A 19,474-nucleotide genomic window follows, 5' to 3' on the forward strand; every position below is an offset into this window, starting at 1 on the left:
GACAATAATTAATTTATTATTACATGTTTTTTAATCAGGGTCGTCATTTCAGCTTTTTTAAATCACCAGAATTAAAATCAGCTGCGATTGAATTAATTCAGTGAAATTTATCTACCATTTTATCGAATTTATTTTAATACAATAACTAATAGTGTGTAGAATATACTTAAAGATCGGATCTGTATGGCCGTTTGTTTTGTGCGGACCTCTTTTTGAGATAAGCGTTGAACGATAATAAAAAGTGGGCCTTCGCAACATTTTGTTTTATTCAACGAACGAATTCTGCGAATTTTGGTCATAGTAGATACGGACGATAAACATTTCTTCACAAATATTTTTCGAAGGATTAAAAGCATTTTTTTATTGAAAAGAAGCATCATTGTCTCGCATTTCAAAACAAAATAAAAGCACATAAAGATCATAGATTTTGGAGCGACACTAGTCACTTGGGTATATTGAGAGAGAAAATGACTACATGTATTTCTCAAGTATATAACTTGTTTCATTTTAAGACTTTTTATTTTAAATACTATTAAAGAATATTTTACGAATTATTCGAATATTCCTATAGTGCAAAATAGGGCGAATAATTCGAATAATCGAATATTCACACATTCGGTTGAGAACCCTAGTGATAATGATAAAGAAGTTGTAGATAACTTAAATAATATTGAAGATGAATGTTTTAGTATTTATACAGATTTATTTTTGCTTTTATATATTAGCTATTTAAAATATTTACATACATTGATCAGAAGTATAAGGAATCCTACATAATTTTCCAGTAGAAACTGACAATCAAGCAAGGGTGCTTTGTCAAACAAAAAGACGATAGAATTCGTCATTTCGACAACCATAATGTTGACTTTTATTATATTACTACGGACTACTGATATGAGATTATTGGTGTATTCAAACCGAATTTTGGTCAATAGGAGGGCGCAAAAACAATTATCACCTCTCAGAAGTAGGAGAGCGAAAAAAAATTTATCACTTCTCAGAAGGCAAAAATTCACGTCAAAAGCAATAAAATCGTGTCGACGCTTTTGTTTGCTTTTGACTTATGAGAAGGGATAATTGTTTAAGCGCTCTCCCATTGGTCAAAAATCGGTTTATATGTTCCTCATTTAATTTGTAATATTATTAGAAGAGTCGTAGTGTGAACGCCAGATTACCGAACACCCCCGTTACAGATTTTTAGGAAGGTCAGATTTTTAAAAAAATGTATGGGGGGGGGGGTGCAATCGCTCCGGATGCATCATAAGATTCCCTATCGAGCTCGATAATTTACCGTTACATTCTAATTAGAATCCACTACTATTTGCCTCTCAGCCATACACCGTGGGGATGTTACCCTGCGCTTCGAAAGAAATATTCACTATTTTATTTTTATTATATAATAATGCTCTTTTGTCTTAATAAATACAAATATTTTATTGCTTTTGGAAACAACAATAGTAGGAACACATTTAATAATGATTATAATAATTATATTTATTTAAAAGATCTTTGAAATTTTGCGCAAAATTAAAAAAATCAGATACATAAGTAGCAAAATTATGGAATGAAGTTAGTGGTATTGTTGGTTAATTAAATTTATTCATTTAACGATTCAGAACTGATGCCGATCCCCTAGAAATAAAAGTGGGAGGGGTGTCGCTTGATAATCGAGGGTTTTCACCGCGATGCCACGATTTTATTGCTTTTGACCTGGATTGGAATTTCCTATATGGCAACACTGAGCAGCAAAGAAAACGCGACTAATTACCAGGTAAATATTATGAGTAGATATTTTTAATGAATTTTAATGCCTAATTAAAATATTTCGCATAAAATATAATTTCAGAAAATATATCGCAACGGTGCCTAATTTTATATTTATTTGTAGCATAGAAAGGGTTAACTCGTATTTATTATTATTTATTCAAGAATTATTACGATGTTAAAAGATATGTAAAATGTCATTTTTATTATGAGACCCGGAATCATTGTTTTCCCAGGGTCTGCCCTCATTATAACTAAGATTCTGTAGAAAGAATAGATAAATATAAACTTTAAATGTTTCAAGCTTGCAGCTATTAATTTGATATACTTAATGTAGTTCGTTAAATATATATGTATATGAGATTCCCAAAAAAATATAATCGACTGCATTAGAACTATTATTATGTTCGGCAATTATTTAAAACGTGTTACTGTTGTTATAGAAGCTTCACGAGTACTTTTTATTATATGATATAAACTTGTTGGTCTCCACTGTCATTAAATATACGTGCGCAATCTGAAAGAAGCAAAAAAGTTGTCCAAGATCGACTTTCGGCAATTTAATGTAACGTGATTCAGCACTTTTCTCACTTCCTTTGCAAATGTTTATAAGCCAGCAATTAGTTATATTACCGTTGAACACTTTCTAGACACAATCACAACCGAAAGTAAATCGACTCATATCGATGTCGATTATCGAAATAACAATTTGCTCATTTGTGTATTGTTGCATGACCGAAACGCCCGGGGGGTGTCTCGGTATAAAAGCTTTCGAGCTTGAGGAAAAAGTTTCAGACACTTTCTGTCTGCAGAGCGATGACCAGCTCACCTGGTTGACTCGCAGCGAACGGAAGAACTCCCGACTCCCGACTCCCGGAAAACATGGACGGCGAACAGTTTCGGGAATTCGGCAAAGCCGTGGTCGACTACATTGCCGATTACATCGAGAATGTCAGACAACGGTTTGTACTCGAGATTCATATCGAAAAAGTTTGGTAAACAAGGGTCCTTGGACGTGTTTTCGAGTGAAAGTAACTACGTACGTTCGTTCATCTTCAGTGAAATGTGAGTGTGATAAAAACGAAACCAGTGATCAACAGCATGTGTTTTTAAACGAGTGTTGGAACTTTTGTTATTATTATTTGTTTATTATCTTAAATAGAGTGATTAAGGAATAATCATTATCGATTACCTTAGCTTCAGTTTAAACTATTCTTTACAAATAAACCGATCAAAAAATTATAAATTTAAATAATATTACTACTCACAAACAATTGAAGATATTATTTAGACCACATAGTGAAAATATAACACTTTCTTTTCTGTAAATACTTGACATTTTAACAATTAGTCATTTTTATAAATAGCTTTAATTTTGATGCATTTATTAATTTCGCGAATTAGATTAATATTTTTCGTAAATTTCACGAATTGGAGCTGTACTCTCGTTTTCTTCTTTGTATTTTCAACCCCTTTTATAGATTAATATATTTTATACTTATTTTTATTAAATAAAAAATATACATATATACCAAGTATTATATCCTATTTAAAAATAGGATTATACTAAAGGACTTTCCTATGAAATTGTAAACATACTACCACTAAATAAAGGCAGAAAATAATCTAATAATAAAGCCGATAAATGAGCTTGAAAAGCACAGAATGATCTTAGAAAAGCTTGAAAACTTCGAAGGAAAATATTTGTATTATATAATATGTAATGTGTTATGACACACTTGTGATAGTCACTTATATATAATACACATCTTGAGTGTGGGGTAGGGGGGGGGGGGTATTCAAAGATTCAATAAATTATTTATCTATGTTTTCAGAATAAAAGATATTATTTTTATATAATAAACATCAGAAAAACATATTATAAAAAAATATAATTATAAACATTATCTCATTAGATACTAACTTAAAAAAAAATATTTTTCATTCTTGAATAATTCTTAAGAAATATATAAATAAATGATTTTTTAAATATATAATTTAAGAGCAATCATATATAAAAAGTATGTGCTTCATTTGCATTTTGGTGAAAAACAAGTTAATTTTTTATGCAAAACATTTAAATTGATCAACATTTATAATACTAAACATTGCCAAAAAATATTATGTCACACTCAAACACAATTAACATGTAATCACATATAGATTCCAGTTATGTTAATTAATTACGTGACCGCAGCTTAATTTGAATATCCACTTATGGAGAAAGTATACTTAATTTTAGGTTAACATTCCTGACCGACATTCTTGAACTCAAATATGAACTTATTTATGTTTACAGTCAGGTATTGCCATCGGTTCAACCTGGATACATGAAGCACATGATCTCGCAAGAAGCTCCTGAAGAACCAGAGCCATGGCAGGAGCTCCTCCAAGACGTGGAGAGAATAATAATGCCCGGCGTAATGATTTATTAAATATATATTTTTATATAATACGATTGCATGCTTTTATGTTATCAATTGTATTTTTAGATGACCCATTGGGTTTCACCACAGTTCCACGCTTTTTATCCAACGGCTAATAGCTATCCGGCGATCGTCGGGGAAATACTAAGCGCTGGTTTAGGCTGCGTTGGATTCAGTTGGGTGAGGCAATTTCACATTAAAAATGTCCGGAATTATTAAATATTTGTAAGGGTGGGAGTAACGGGGTGAAAATGTTTTGCAGTTGGCGAGTCCGGCGTGTACGGAGTTGGAAGTCGAGATGATGAACTGGCTCGGTAAATTGCTGGGTCTTCCTGAGGAGTTTCTCAATTGCTCGGAAGGACCGGGAGGTGGTATTATACAGGTAATATAAAAGCAGATCAGACAAATATTAAAAAAACACAATTTTAGATAACTGGACATAACAAACCTAACAATGACAATTCAGAGCAAGTTAAAAAATAGATTTATAATTAATTTTATATCGGCAACTAATTATTTGATTACTAAATAATTCCATAAATAATAGTAATAATTCCACACTAATTAGCACTTTTGAGAATATTATTTTGATGGCTTTATTGATAAATTTGCTATAGTGATTTTTTAAATTATAATTTAAAATTTTCTAAATTAATTAAATGAATAATATTTTTTGATATTTTATATTATTTATAAATCCATATCTGTGTCTCTTTTTATTGTTATGGGTTTATTGGTATAAAATGGAAGGATGTGAATATTTTCGTATATTTTTAGCCTTCTATTTATTTTCGCATAAGTGATTTCTTTCAATTTCCAGACATTCATAATTATGGTCATATATATTTTCCTTCTTATATTTTTAGTGATGTATTATACGGTAACCAGATAAATCAAAACATTTTATAACATAACATGTTGAATCAGAACTGTGACAACGGGGTCAACTTTTTTAACCATTATAATATTTTTTTACCATAACCTTTTTAACCAGTGGTCAAATTTTTTAATCATTACCCCAAAATATTTTGCATTAGCAGAATGTTGGGAATCAACAGGATTCTGAAAATAAGCACATTCGCCTTAAGTGAGCCCTGCAACATTGTTGCCTTTACAACCAACGGCGTTCCATTACATAATTTTGATAGATACAAATTTCTCCGCAGCATATTAGGGCTACAGATTCATCTAGATAACTGGTGGGGTCTTATATATTATATATTAAACTTCTTTATCAATTATATGCTAATTTAAAAAAATGTGTTGATCAATATATTTGCTGTAAAGCATACTGCAAAACATTCCATATCATTAAAGTGTTCCATTTCCAAGTTAAAAATTTAGAATCATGTTTATATCATTTCAGGGGTCAGCCAGTGAATCTACGTTAGTCGGACTTCTAGCAGCCAAGAAAAAGACGATCAATGAAATAAAGGCTAACGATCCAAACGCAGATGAAGCTTTAATCGGAACAAAATTAGTGGCTTACTCATCAAATCAATCCAATTCTTCAGTCGAAAAAGCCGGTACTTTAGCCGGAGTACCCATGAGATTACTTCCAGTTGACAGTAAATGCAGTCTGAGGGGTGAAACGTTAAGAAAAGCTATTGAGTTGGATATAGCTAAAGGTTTTATACCGTGTTATTTTGTGGCAAACTTAGGCACGACCGGAACGTGTGCATTCGATTGCATGGAAGAATTAGGACCGGTATGCCAAGAGTACGGTATTTGGATGCATGTGGATGCTGCTTATGCTGGAGCTGCTTTTGTGTGTCCCGAGTTCAGATTTAGATTGAAAGGCGTCGAGTACGCCGAATCGTTTGATTTCAATCCTCACAAATGGATGTTGGTGAATTCAGATTGTTCGGCTATGTGGGTGAAAAATTCAAATTATCTAGTGGACGCTTTTGACGTTCAGCGTATATATTTGAAAGACAACAAGACTGACAAAACGCCAGATTATAGGCACTGGCAGATTCCACTCGGCCGTCGATTCAGATCTATCAAGCTGTGGTCTGTTATGAGAATTTATGGGGCTAAAGGGATAAGGGAGCATATTAGAAAGCAAGTTTCTTTAGCTCGGCAATTTGAGTCGTTGGTTTTGGACGATGAACGGTTTGAGATTGCCACTGAAGTGAACATGGGTTTAGTATGCTTCAGACTCAAGGGCGATAATCACTTGACGGAGAAGCTCTATAACAAGCTAATGGAGAGAAAGAATATCTTCGTCACTCCCTGCACTTACAACAGTAGACCTATAATAAGGTTCTGTATTTGTAGTCGATTGTGCGAGAGGTTCGATATTGAATTTGCATGGAATGAGATACAAAGTCAAACGACAGAAGTTTTAAAGCCACCGATCGTTATGATCGGCGATGAGATTATAAAGAACATGGACAATCCGAATAAGTTTAACACGTTGAATAAGTTTGCCATAATAACGGAACTAGAAGAGAAGACCAAGTGATTTTTCAGTATTAATGAAATTTGACGAATATTACGTTTAGACGTATTGTTAAAATTGTTTAGCGTTATTTATTTATAAATAATAAATGTTGTCGTTCTTTGTATAATTGTACAATTAGAATAATTATTATATGGTATTATATGATATTAATTACATTATATGACTGAATTTTTTCATGCATATTTTTCATTTCTTTATTTTTTCTATTTTACATTTCATAGATTGAAAATGCAAAATACATATAAAGAGTGTTTACTATGGCCAAAAACGTAATAAGTAAAAAGTATTGGTTTACTTAGTGACAAAACACTTAAAAACACAGGCAGGCCCGGTCTTAGCAAATGCGGGGCCCAATTGAAGTATGTCAGCGGGCCTTAAAAATATATATATATTTAAATCTCGGGATTCATTGTGATTAAAACTTACTGTTAGATATGATGTGATGCTCCAGCCATTTTCACGAAGTTTCCGCAACACACACACACACACACATACATATGAGATTTTGTATGTTTGCTTGCACCAGGCGCTGAATCCAATAGAATGTTTCTTCTTTTCGTCGCTACAATCCTAGTCCATCATTGCAAAAATCGATTGGCTCACGATGTTGCAGACACATTGTTCCTTCAAAGATATATGAGGATTAAATCGCGGATATTGAAACACTGCCTTAAACATTGTACATTATATTATATATTATATATAAGAAAAATAATAAATGACAATTTTCATTTGATTCATAATTTTGAAATATTCTCCTTATTAAGATTTAATTATTATTTTATATTACTATCTTGCAGGTACATATATATCTGATTTTTGTAATTGATAATGCGATTTCCTTGCGGCTATTCATTTTTTTGCACCGGCGCTGAATTGAATGGGATGTTTCTTCTTTTTATCGCAACAATCATAGTCCATCTTTGAGAATATTTCAAATGAATGAAATGAATATTGTTGTTTATTTTATATAATAAATAGAAAACTGGAAACATTAACTTTAGCATACAACATTTGTATATTCAGAAACATTGATACAATATAGAATATACTATTAAATTAATCAATATTGCTATCTAAATTTTAGATGAGGCCAATCGACATAATGTATTATATATACAACATATAACATAAAATTTAAGTACTAAATATCTAGATTTATACCATATTTGATATATGAGTGTGAAATTGTCATTGTACATATATTAAGAAAAGTAAAAACGCTTTAAGGAGAGTATAAGAAAAACTTCTTTACAAAGAAATATCCATTACATGAAATTGAAATAATGAGGAAAATATAACTAAACAGTTATACAGTACCAGATGACTAAATTGCTGAATTCTTTGAGCTATTGTTCGGTGAGTCTTTCTTTAAATCATTACAAAATTTTTATACATTGCTGTACCTTTCATTAACATTTTTTTTCAAAATGTAATTTTTCTTGCCTTTTTATCAGCAAAATCTCTCAAGATTTTGTTAGAATTTCTAATTTCTTCACTTTAAATTGATAAACTTGTTAGAGTAGCTGTCCTCAGATACATTTTGATTAGCTTTGAACGTGAAAAGCTTCTTTCTCCTGACTATAGACACTGGAATTATTAAAAATAATCTTAATGCTGCATATAAATTCAGAAATCTTGTAGCTCTATCATTAGTGGAAAGAAATTGTAAAATATTTACATTTTCACAGCACGATTCTGGGAGAATCCATTTCTTTCACAATCAATATCTTTCTCCTTTACAGATTCCTTGCTCTCAGCTATTTCTAAATCTGCTGCATGCTTCTTTTATTCTTCGTCCTTTGACGTATTTTGAAATTTATGTAAAAATTCAAGTAAATTGTTCAAAGCGTGGCTGTAGAGATTGTAAAGCTTTGTCAAGTACTTGATTATTACAATTAATCTTATAGGCTTCTTTCGTATTTGTTGGAGCTTCATTAACTGACTCGTAATTCAAGTGTCCTTTTTTTGCAATCTTTTCAAGACTTGTTTGTGCCCTCAATCAAGACTTGTTTGAAGCCAGTGCCTCTATATTTTGACAGCTAGTGCAAACGCTTATTAAATAAATCAATAGCTATAGCAAGATCCTTTTGTTAGCAAGAGTTTCTTGCTAACAAAATTTACTTGCAACAATTATGCCAAAATACTAATGACACGAGTCCTTAATTCGGTTGACTAATAATTTAGCTTTACTTCTAGGTTAAACGTCTTTTTAATTCCAAAAATGTATCATAAAAATTATCAATTTGTTACTATAAAGCTTTTACACTTTGCATTAGACATTCCTACCCCGTTTCACAAAGAGGCTTTACGAAAAAGCCCTTCACATATTTTTGGAATACTGGCCATCTTTTTGTTGATGCTGAAAAGTGCATGTTCATGCATTAGTGTCCCAAAAAACGTCATTGCATCAGGACAAGTTTGAGCCATTCTCCAAGAACTGGATTGTTGTGTGGCAGGCACAATTACAATAGTTCAAGAACTTTTCCATAGGCCTCGCGAACATGTAGGTTTCGTCGGTTATCGGCGATAACAATGTCGGTCTCACATCATTGTTTCCTATATGAAGTTGAAAGTCTCGCAACGGGATAAATAACTATATACAATAGACCCCCCAATAACACGTTAAATTTGGGACGTGCTATTTGGGTCCCCGTATATTTAATGTATGAGCGAGCCAAAGGGAAAATATCTCACATGTGTTTGATTCGTACTTACGTATTGCAAAAAATTGTATGAGTATTTGTCCCCCAATTAACCGTGTTATTGGGGGGGGGGGTTACTTATTTTATATTAAAAACAATTTAATAATTTTGAGGCCTTGCGTGAAGCCTCAGTTGCGCAGGGCTCGATTGTGTCCAATTGACCTAAGAAAGTGAAAGATTTGTGCTTAGTACAATATTTTCTCAATTAAATATAATTGAGAACAATAGTTCTATAATAAGATTAAAACAATTATTGTAAATTCATAACGTATATTAATACTTTTATAATTTATTTAGTTACATACAAACATTTCAGTATTATTTTACAATATCGATAATAAAAGCGCACATCGAATCGGCGCATAAATCATTATATTTTATTCAATATACGAATATTATACATACAGCAGGGGTTTCAAACTTATAAAATTTGAAATAGACTGAATAGAAGCTAGACATAAAATTAGATTTATTTTCGTTTACTAATACCGCTAAATAGGAGATAATTATACATAATCGATCAATCGCTTAGCACTACACAATCTTCGGTTTGAGTCTTTTCTTCATCTTTATCGTATTTTACCGAAGCAGTTTTAATGAATTGAGTCAGCAAATTAGTTCGGATTGGTTTTGAAGAATCTTTTGGTTTGATCGAAGAGGACGACAGAGGAACTTTCTTTTTTTCTACAATTTTCTCATTCTTTACTGGTAATTCTTTTTTGTCGTCAACTTTTTCTATTTTCGGACTCTCTGCTTTAGTACTAGGTAAGTCTCTACCTATAGGACCGGATAGTAATAATGGTACTCTTTTCTTATCTTTTTTATCAGTCGATTCTTGTACTAATTTGTTTGGATCACAAGGAGATTGTGTAGCAACTGTAGGAACAAACTGTTTCTCTCGTTCTTCTTGTGTTAACTTTTTAGTAAACTTAGTGATGTTGAATGCATTTTCTTTCTTGGTAGTCATTACGTTGTCGTTAGCAGTTAAAATCTTATCTTTCATCATAACATTCCATCTTTTAGGCATCAAAGTGTAAGACCATTCGTTCGGTAGCTTCAAATCTAATTCATACTTGTCCCTCGTTTCTTTATCGACAAACCAACACATCTTTGTATGCATCGGTCCTTCATCAGGACTAGGCATCCAATTGGATACCTCTCTGATTTTCTTCGCAATGCTCATCTTTGATACGCAAATCACATTCTTATCATCTTCATCATCAGATTTATAATTTTTTGCGACGAACGATTGAAACTCTTTAGCTAAAAATGCTTTATTGTTTGTGTTTCCGTGTATAAGCTTAATCAAATCCGGTATCATATCATCGGTTATCTTTTTAGGGTTCTTCATTTTCTTTTCTACGTCTTCAACTTCAACATTGCTCTCCACGACGGTTTGTATTTCAATCTCTTTCTCGGACGACAAGATCATCTTTTGAACTAAGAATTCCCAGACAGGAACCGGACAACACGTCGGTCTACATCCTTCGTCATTTTGCCAAAAGATTCCGATCAAACGCGGCTGTTTCACTTTGGTCGTCTTTTTCATTTCACCTTCGAACTCATCCTCTAGATATTTTAACTTAGCCTTCTGAGTCTCAGGAGTCAAGATTTCATCTTGACCTAAGAGTTCCTGGAAAGTGAAAAAATATATTTTAAATACATAAAATTAACACAGAATTAATTATTTATGTATACCTCATCACTCAAATATCCATGTGGCACCATAAATTCATTATCTACATCATATTCGTTCTCATCTTCTTCATCGTCGCTACCAGCTACACTTTCGACGCTTTCTCCGGGTTCTTCTTCTTCCCATTCGTCATCTGAATCGCATGAGTAATCTAAAAATGTCTGAAAAGTAATTAAAATTAATTATATAAATTCACAATACAAATTTTACATCCACAACTAAGCAAAATAAAACCTTATCCAAAGCAAAAGGTCTGCGTCCAGTGACTTGATAACTTTTCTTACTCCACGTACCCCAATAAGGCGGTCGTCGATTATCCGAGAATAATAATAATTTGGGTCTAGATGTTTTAGCGTGCGTATAACCGATGATCACTTCGTTGTCCTGAGAGTCTTCATCCACAGGTGGAAGATCATCTTCTATATAAATAAAAAATAAATTTATTTTTGATATATTTACAATTATTTTTTAAGAGATTATTTACCAATGATAATGAGCTCGTTCTTTAAATCTTCCAAAGGCCAAGTCTTACTGGAAGTTTTCGATTTATAATTTTTATTTTTTAATGATTTTAAATAAAGCAAACTCTTTTTGGTGTCTTGCTTTTTAAGGTGTGAATCTAACGACAATCTATTTTTTTCTTCCAAACGTAGTCTGACAATGGGAGCGAGCCGCATGTCCGATTTTATTGTAAAGTTGGATAGATAGTTGTGGTTGCTATCGTCCATTGATTGATCCAATTCTTTGCTTTTGGCTAACTTCTCTTTAGGAACAAAGAAGTTGACGAAAGCGACTGACGTTTTCTTCTTCCTGTTTTCCAATTCTTCTTCTCGGCGCTGCTTCTCTTCTTCTTTTTTTCGCTTCTCTTCTTCGCGTGCTTCCTTCTCGAGTCTCTTTTGCTGTTCTTTGTCCTCTTTTGCTTTCCGTTTCAATTCCTCAACTGCTTCTTTTTGTTCTAAAATATTTTTATAATAAATACATATATCAATGATTGTAAAGATACAATAAATATTATATAAATCGATTTACATTCAAAATTAAAAGCCAATTAATGAAAAAATTGCTTATTATTTTTTATACATGGCTTTGTTCTTGTAGCGAAGAAAATTTATTTTGCCACAATTATATATACAGTAGACCCCCAATAACACGGTTAATTGGGGACGTGGTATTTGGGTGCCCGTTACTTTATGTGGGAGCGAACAAAAGGGATAATATCACACCACACGTTCCTGATTCGCATGTACGTATTGCAAAAAATTGTATGCATATTTTCTAATCCCCAACTACACGCACCCAAATAACACGTCCCCAATTTACCGTGTCATTGGGGGGTCTACTATATAAGATTTACATATATATAATAGAATTATGCATTGATTAATATATAGAATTATGAATTGAGAAAGTAAATAAATTTCAGTTATTGTACATCTTGTATTGTTATTTTGAAGTTTTAAATAAAAATATGTTTTTATATTGTCGAATAATCAAAATAAAATTAAGTGGTCCTAATTGTCAATTGATGGAGGAATTAAAAAAAAAAGAAGTTTCCTTGAGGAACTTCTGAAGAGTATGGTATTTATCGATGGGGTCGATATTACTAATGTGGGTGGTTTGTTGTTAACAATAAAGTCGTTACTCTCCTGTTTACAAAAACAGAAGAACTTCCTATGGTCACAGTAAAACGGTACGATAGAAAAATGACTAGTCTAGAAAATAAACGCCACAAACGACCGACTGCCTGTGTTCCATCATTGGACGTTCGTACAGACCAACTTACCCATTAAATTTATATGAAAAATCAAAGGTGAAATACTTTGCATAACAAAAGATAAAAACTGCTTTTATAATTTCCATAAATAAATAAGTATAGGATTTATATTTAAAAATTAATAAAATGTGCAATGTTTATTTATATATGAATATTTTCTTTAAATCAAATATATGAAATATGTAATTTAAAAAAATAATAATATAACCATTACATAATGTTGGAAATTTTCTACATAGCTGTTTTTCTATTATTTTAATATATAATACATTTTTACTTAAGAGTTTTTTAATTATTTTTCCTTTAAGATATGTAGTCTTAGGAGTATATTTATATTTTTTAAATTATGCAATAAAAGGTTAATTACTCCAATGCCAAGAGAGCACTGGTGCACACATTTTTTCAAATATGAATACACACTGTTTTTGGAAGTTATTAAGTTTTTATGTAACATCAATTTATATTTAAAGTGAATACAAAATAGCAGTTGTAAAAATCGATTTTTGATAGGAAAAAGTTGAAACTTCTTATTCTCATACACGTTTCCAAAACGAAAGAATTTATCATACTTCTCTCTTCCTCCTTTAGTTTTTCCTTTTCTTCGCGTTCTTTTTTCTTCTGCTCTTCTCTTTCTTGCTTAAGTCTATTTTTCTCATCTTTCTCCAACTGCTTTTGCTTCTCTCTCATCTTTTTCTCTAATTCACGTTGAGCTTGTTTTTTCTCCAACTCCAATTTCTTCTGCATCTAATAAAAAATTAACGAAATCAACAACCGTAAATAATATACTGAATATAAATAATCAAATATACTTGTTTCGAAGAGAGTTTTCTATTTGATGGCTTTCTACTTTTAGGTGTCTTTGGCTCGTTATCCTTTTTATCATCTGTCGATTCTTGTTTCTCGTCTTCCACCACCACACTATCGTTCATCGACTCGTTGCACTTATCTTCATCATCGGCAGATTCTTCATTTTCACTGTTGCTCGTTTTATCTGCATCTTCAACTTCTTCAACCTCAGACTTATCTTCATCTACTTCACTCTCCGATTTATCTTCTTCTTTATCTATCGATTCCGGACCTTCTATTTTAGCTCGCTTTGAAATCTGCATACTGTCGGGAGAAGGTGGATGTTTAATTTTGCCATTACTGTTAACCTTTCTATTGAGCTTCCTCTTCAGTGCTATATCCACCATCGACACGTACGGATTAAGACGCTTTTCGTCAATAGTTTTAGCTACTACAGGCTCAGGTTCATCTTGAACTTCTTCATCGCTGATTATTGCGACTTCTTGGGCCGGAGTCGGCTCGGGCTCAGCTTCTGGCTTCTCTTCGACTTCCAACTTAGCCTTCTTCGGCGGAGAAGGTTGCGCAAGGCCGAACGTCAGCCTCGCTTGCTTCAACTTCTTGCCACCTGGAGACGTCGACATCTTCATCTTCGCAAAAGAAGCTCGTTGGAAGTCAACCTTTCACACAATGGACATCAATGTGAAATTGGACCAATTTCTATAACAAGTATTTATAACAATTTATTCAGCAGCGGCCGACAGTGAATTAGACATAACAAGTTGAAAGCGCGGGACGACGGTGTTGCCACATGTGAAAACACTTAGGTGTCAATGGTCGTGTTTGACAATCATATGGTTATATTTTGATTCTATTATTACAAAAATAAATTATTAAACGTATTTCAAAATTAATAATCCTTTTCTTTAGCTTATAATATATAAAAATAATACTATTTTATATATTTATTACAAATCTGATTATGATATCTATTTATTTTTACTTAATTAATTAATTTAGCTTATATGTCTAATTGTTTATACACTAAGGTGGCTACCATAAATTATGTCACACCCAGTGGCGTAGCTATGGGGGGGGGGGCGGAGGGGGCGGGCCACCCCGGGCGGCACTTGCTTGGAGGCGGCATATTCGCGATGGGATCGTCTAGTGTGGTTCTTAACCCTGAATGCACTAAAACATATTTAAATCCACGAATAACAAGAGCTTAATAATAACCAATTTATTATTTTAAGAAATGCAGATTTTATGACTCTACAAAAAATGTATGGGGGGGGCGGCAATTTTAAGGATCGCCCTGGGTGCCACATACCCTAGCTACGCCACTGGTCACACCATGCCAGATCCCCCTCCCCCTGCGTCACGCCACGTTACAGAACCAACATAATTTTGATTTACAGAGGCAACAATATCATAGGTAGTACATCGCAAGCACTGTAAATCAGACAGCTGTCAATAATTACGCGTGTTCAAAATGTCAAATATTAGTTTGCAACAACACATTTACAAAATGGATCGCCTAGTAATTCTGGTGATGGAAGAGGAAGTAATCAAACAATTCAATGTGCTGACGCCCTTTTCGCATATTGTATGCATTCGGAAATGTCCATGTTTGCCAGGCGAGTCGGCTCCGATCGTCGTTACGAAACAGTAGGACCACGCGCAACTCAATAAAGCTTACATATAAGCACACGTTTTATGGATTCAAACCTCAGAAGCAGTTGTTGTGCTTAACTTCAGTCGTTCGCTACACTAACGGAACGTTAAAGCCCAGTTTATATATTTTAATGCACACTACAAATAAAATTATGCTTAATCTATGCATTTATTTAATTCTCATTTCTTATTATTGTAATGCACGAACAATTCGTTTTATGGAATAAGGTATTTATTTAAGTGCACATATCTCTTAAGATAATGTGGCTGCGTCGCACCCGCACCGCGTCCCGCTGACTACTGCCCCCGCGACCGCAGTATTGCCACTATGCCACACGCCCTCCTGATGCCCTCATCATACATATTCCTCGAGATAGCGAGGCCGTCGTCGCTGTCGTGCTGGTCTGCGAACGGCTTCTTGGTCGGTTGGGGCCTCCTCTGCTGGGATTCGATGCGGCGAAGGACCGTATGCCTGCAATAGCGCACCTTCGACCAATCTGGTGCCATGCTCTTCCTCCGGGGCTCTTCTCAGGTCTAAGACGTGCCGTGGGATTCCGTCTACGATAACATTGGTTGATGATATCACGCCTGTTACTCGTCCCTTGGCCCACGTCTTCGTGCACGACGGTTGAGCTGGCTTGACTAGTACCATCTCGTTGACCTCAAATCTCGCCTGCTCCGTCGGTGGTTCCTCAACCGCTACCGCCGGGTGTCTCCATATGTATTCATGCACCATTCTTGCCGGTGCAGAGGCGGCGTCTTTTCCATCCTTCGGTGCAAGATTATACCAGAACACTGCCCGGGTCGGTGACACGTCACTTCTCGCAGCTGTTCTCTTGATTGTTCGGTGGTGGCGTTCCACAATTCCGTTTCCCTGAGGCCTGTATGCTGCTCGGAATCTTCTCCGAACATTCCATTGCTGACACAGCTCGGCTACTCGTTCGGATCGAAACGCCGTTCCGTTGTCCATTAAAAGTTCTTGAGGCGGCCCCCTTTCGGAGAATATTTGTTCCAGGTTTGTCGCGATTTCGAGCGCAGTTTCGGAGCGCAACTTTCTCCACAGTCCAAATCTACTTGGGCCACAATCCACAACTGTGAGATATTGGCACCCTTGATGGTGTGTAACGTCAATCGCTAGCCTGATCCAGTTTTCTTCGACTCCGAGCGCGCCTTCGTCGTGCTTCGTCGGGTGCGGGTCGATCAGCTGACAGGTTTGACACTGGCGTACGCACTGCTCGATCTCACCCCGGGTGGCGCTGGGCGCAACCATACGCGCGAGGTGGAGACTCCGCTCCACTCCAAAATGGTGCATGTCATGCAGTTCTTTTATGGTGGCGACGCAGACTGGTTCAGCTCTTCTGACCTGGTCCACCCAGGACTTCTTGACTCTGGTTAGGGCGTCCGCTCGGTTTTTATGAGAAGGTACGAACGTGATTTTTACGACCATACCGTACTCATCAAACAGTTCGCGTAGGACGCCCAGTCGTCTCCTGACGAGCATCTCTGCGGCGCCGGACACTTTCGCCTTCGGTCCCGACTCACACGCGGAGTTCAGCCAACTAACGACCGTCGCCGAGTCTGTCAATATTGTTAGCTTCCGAATGCCCCATTTGACGGCCAAGTTTACTCCTTTGAGGACGGCATCTAGCTCTGCTACATTGATGTGTCCGACATCCGTGAGTTTCCGAAGCCAAGCTGCGTCCTCCACCACCTCTCCGTCGATTTCGAGCGCCACACCGTATGCAATCGAGCTCGCGTCACACCAAACTCTTCCATGCTCCGTTTGCGAAACGTTCCACTTCCCTCGCACTGGATCTTCTGCATCCACTCTGGCCAGGATCTCTCGCATAACCTTCTCTGCTCGTTTACCGATGAGGTCTTCCCACGACGTGCCTTCGCATGCACGCTTTACGAAGCTGCAGGCCACTCTTAACCAATTGCCTATCGGATAATGGCCCACCAACTTTCCGCAGATGGAGAATAGCACTCGCCTCGTAATTTTATTTCCCCTCTCAAGCGTCGGAATGGCGTTTCCCCGCCTAAAACGAAGGTCTCCGTCTGCGTCCCGTCTCACCTCCAATCCCAGCACTCGTCCGCCGTCCAGGTTCTCCGTCGGCTTTGACTTTAGTCCGAATCTCTTCAAGAGTGCTTCTACTCGACTCGCTTTTACGATGCTCTCGTCCACAATTATATCGTCGATATAATTATCGGTCCCTCGTCGAACCTCCGCGTCCTGCGATAGTACGTACTCCACGATTCGACTCATTATTTTCGGAGCGCTACTAAGTCCAAAGCCGAGTCTCGTAAGGCAGTATGTTTTTCCTTCGAAACATACCAGTTGGTGGCGCCACAGGCTCTCGTCCACTTTGACTTGTAGATAAGCCGCCTTCAAGTCGATCAATTTAAGCGGTCCTCTCATTCGCCTCCACTTGCGCACAGTTTCGTCGCACGCAGGCGCTTCCATCCCCGAGTTGCACTCCACGAACTTGTTGAGTTCGCGATAATCAAGTACCGGCCTAACTTTTTGTTTATTCGGCTGAGCTACAGCCATCAGCGGCAAAATCCCTCTTTGTTCCGCCCTCCATGGTTGCAGCCATCCCTCGCCAATCCACTTCTGCATTTCAGCAGTGAACTTCTCACGAAGTTCCTCTCGTTCGACGCTGCTGTAGTGAGAGACGTTGTTCCTTAGCATCGCCGGAGGACCGTCTTTCCAGTTCCAGGTCGCCGTCCATGACTCGCCATCGAACGCTGCGCTAAAATCGCGATCTTTGATTGTCGCAGGGGGCAAACTCGCAGCTGCGGCCGCTTCAATCTGTCTCTCACCGACTCGCACTCGCCAGCGCCTCGCGACCGGCGCAGACGACGATTTGCCGAAAAATCGCACACTGTCACCGCAAATCTGCACCCCCCCGAACTGCCGAATAACGTCCATTCCGCACACTATGTCCACGCCGGGCAGCAGATTTTCCATCGCGAGACACTCGACAGTCGTCGATTGACCATCGATCGTCAGATTCACTGTCGTTGTCCCTGTGCATCGCACTCTCGAGCCGTCAACTGTTATTACTGTCACTGCACTTGTCTTTTTTACTCCTGCCGACCGGCACGACACTATTGTTTGAGCGCATCCCGAATCGACGAGCGCACGGGAGGCCCGTCCGTCGATCGTCGCAGGGACAATCGGTAACGCCGCGACGTTCACTTTGGGAGACCCACCGGCGCACTGGACCTCCCGACCTCTTTTCCCGCCGGGCAATCGCGTTGAAAATGGCCCGACCCACCGCACGACCAGCATTCCACCCTCGTCTTGCAGTCTCGTTGCAGATGTGGGCCACCGCATCGGAAGCACTTCTTGCTGCCCCCTCTCCCCGCGCCGTCGTTCGTCGCTCGTCTCGCGCCGCTTCTCGCGCCGCTGACAGCGGCTCCCGCCGCCCCGACACTAGCGCCCTCCATGCTGGGTTGCCGCTCCACGTACTGCTCCAGGAGTGGCCTCGCGAACTCGACCAACTCCGACGGGGTTGCCGTTCCGCTCGCGTCGCGCGTCCCAACAGCGGTCGCCACTTCAGCTGGTAAACAGTGAACAAAATGGCGCGACAAAAAAGCATCGCTGTTGAGGCCTGCGACCGTCGCGAGCTTCCGCATCTCCTCCATAAACACTTCTGGGTGTTCGCCATCCCATTTCCGCTTCATCAGCATGGTGTAGGCCTTTCTGCCGTCAGGAGCGAACACCTTGAACAGCGCCGCTTTAATGGCGCCCACGTCGTTCTGCGCTGTCTCACTGAGCGCGTCGACGATGGTGCTAGCGCGTCCCTCCAGAAACAATGGCACGATGGCCGCCACGTTTTCGTCACCTCGGAGCTTCGTCACTCGCTCCAGCTTGGCGAACCAGGCCACAACGTCGCCCTCGCCGTTGAACGGTCGCACCACGTCACAAATGCGCATTCCCGCCATACTGCCCGGATAGCTTGTGGCTGCGTCGCACCCGCACCGCGTCCCGCTGACTACTGCCCCCGCGACCGCAGTATTGCCACTATGCCACAGATAATTCCCTGTTAAATAGCACACCACTCAATATTCACCGAATCATTATTAGGAAGATTACTGAAAAAGTTTGTGTCTTCTACCATTCATTCAAGGCAATTTTGATTGTAGCAGTAAAATTTGTTTCAAAGCTGGTTTATTATT

At 37.4% G+C, this 19,474-nt stretch overlaps 3 protein-coding genes across 3 annotated transcripts; 1 reads left to right on the forward strand and 2 right to left on the reverse strand.

The window, feature by feature from the left end:
• The first annotated feature begins 2,336 nt into the window (after nucleotides 1-2,336).
• On the forward strand, nucleotides 2,337-6,830 carry LOC148235676 (aromatic-L-amino-acid decarboxylase-like). Its single transcript, XM_088183874.1, has 5 exons — nucleotides 2,337-2,726; nucleotides 4,064-4,184; nucleotides 4,257-4,370; nucleotides 4,453-4,572; nucleotides 5,557-6,830. Exons 1-5 carry the CDS (start codon nucleotides 2,647-2,649, stop codon nucleotides 6,655-6,657), a joined length of 1,536 nt encoding a protein of 511 aa, XP_088040000.1. The 5' UTR covers nucleotides 2,337-2,646; the 3' UTR covers nucleotides 6,658-6,830.
• Nucleotides 6,831-9,615: 2,785 nt separating this feature from the next.
• LOC148235677 (uncharacterized) lies at nucleotides 9,616-14,450 on the reverse strand. Its single transcript, XM_088184997.1, has 6 exons — nucleotides 13,642-14,450; nucleotides 13,402-13,576; nucleotides 11,543-12,013; nucleotides 11,293-11,477; nucleotides 11,061-11,219; nucleotides 9,616-10,995 (listed from the first exon to the last, which is right to left on the reverse strand). Exons 1-6 carry the CDS (start codon nucleotides 14,263-14,265, stop codon nucleotides 9,883-9,885), a joined length of 2,727 nt encoding a protein of 908 aa, XP_088041123.1. The 5' UTR covers nucleotides 14,266-14,450; the 3' UTR covers nucleotides 9,616-9,882.
• A 1,089-nt stretch (nucleotides 14,451-15,539) lies between these two features.
• On the reverse strand, nucleotides 15,540-18,631 carry LOC148235678 (uncharacterized). Its single transcript, XM_088184999.1, has 2 exons — nucleotides 17,676-18,631; nucleotides 15,540-17,426 (listed from the first exon to the last, which is right to left on the reverse strand). Exons 1-2 carry the CDS (start codon nucleotides 18,627-18,629, stop codon nucleotides 15,645-15,647), a joined length of 2,736 nt encoding a protein of 911 aa, XP_088041125.1. The 5' UTR covers nucleotides 18,630-18,631; the 3' UTR covers nucleotides 15,540-15,644.
• Nucleotides 18,632-19,474: the final 843 nt, after the last annotated feature.

This window comes from Plectrocnemia conspersa, unplaced genomic scaffold (assembly GCF_051122295.1).
Source record: "Plectrocnemia conspersa isolate PC_06_02 unplaced genomic scaffold, ASM5112229v1 ptg000004l, whole genome shotgun sequence".
Taxonomy (NCBI): Eukaryota; Metazoa; Arthropoda; class Insecta; order Trichoptera; family Polycentropodidae; genus Plectrocnemia; species Plectrocnemia conspersa.

Coding starts and splice junctions, on each gene's coding strand:
- LOC148235676 (XM_088183874.1), top strand. CDS start 2,647: ATGGACGGCGAACAGTTTCGGGAATTCGGCAAAGCCGTGGTCGACTAC. Junction 4,185..4,256: donor AGAGAATAATAATGCCCGGC/GTAATGATTTAT, acceptor TTGTATTTTTAG/ATGACCCATTGGGTTTCACC. Junction 4,573..5,556: donor CGGGAGGTGGTATTATACAG/GTAATATAAAAG, acceptor ATATCATTTCAG/GGGTCAGCCAGTGAATCTAC.
- LOC148235678 (XM_088184999.1), bottom strand. CDS start 18,629: ATGCGGTGGCCCACATCTGCAACGAGACTGCAAGACGAGGGTGGAATG. Junction 17,427..17,675: donor TTAAATTGATCGACTTGAAG/GCGGCTTATCTA, acceptor GCACTCTTGAAG/AGATTCGGACTAAAGTCAAA.
- LOC148235677 (XM_088184997.1), bottom strand. CDS start 14,265: ATGAAGATGTCGACGTCTCCAGGTGGCAAGAAGTTGAAGCAAGCGAGG. Junction 13,577..13,641: donor GAAAACTCTCTTCGAAACAA/GTATATTTGATT, acceptor ATTTTTTATTAG/ATGCAGAAGAAATTGGAGTT. Junction 11,220..11,292: donor GACCTTTTGCTTTGGATAAG/GTTTTATTTTGC, acceptor ATTACTTTTCAG/ACATTTTTAGATTACTCATG.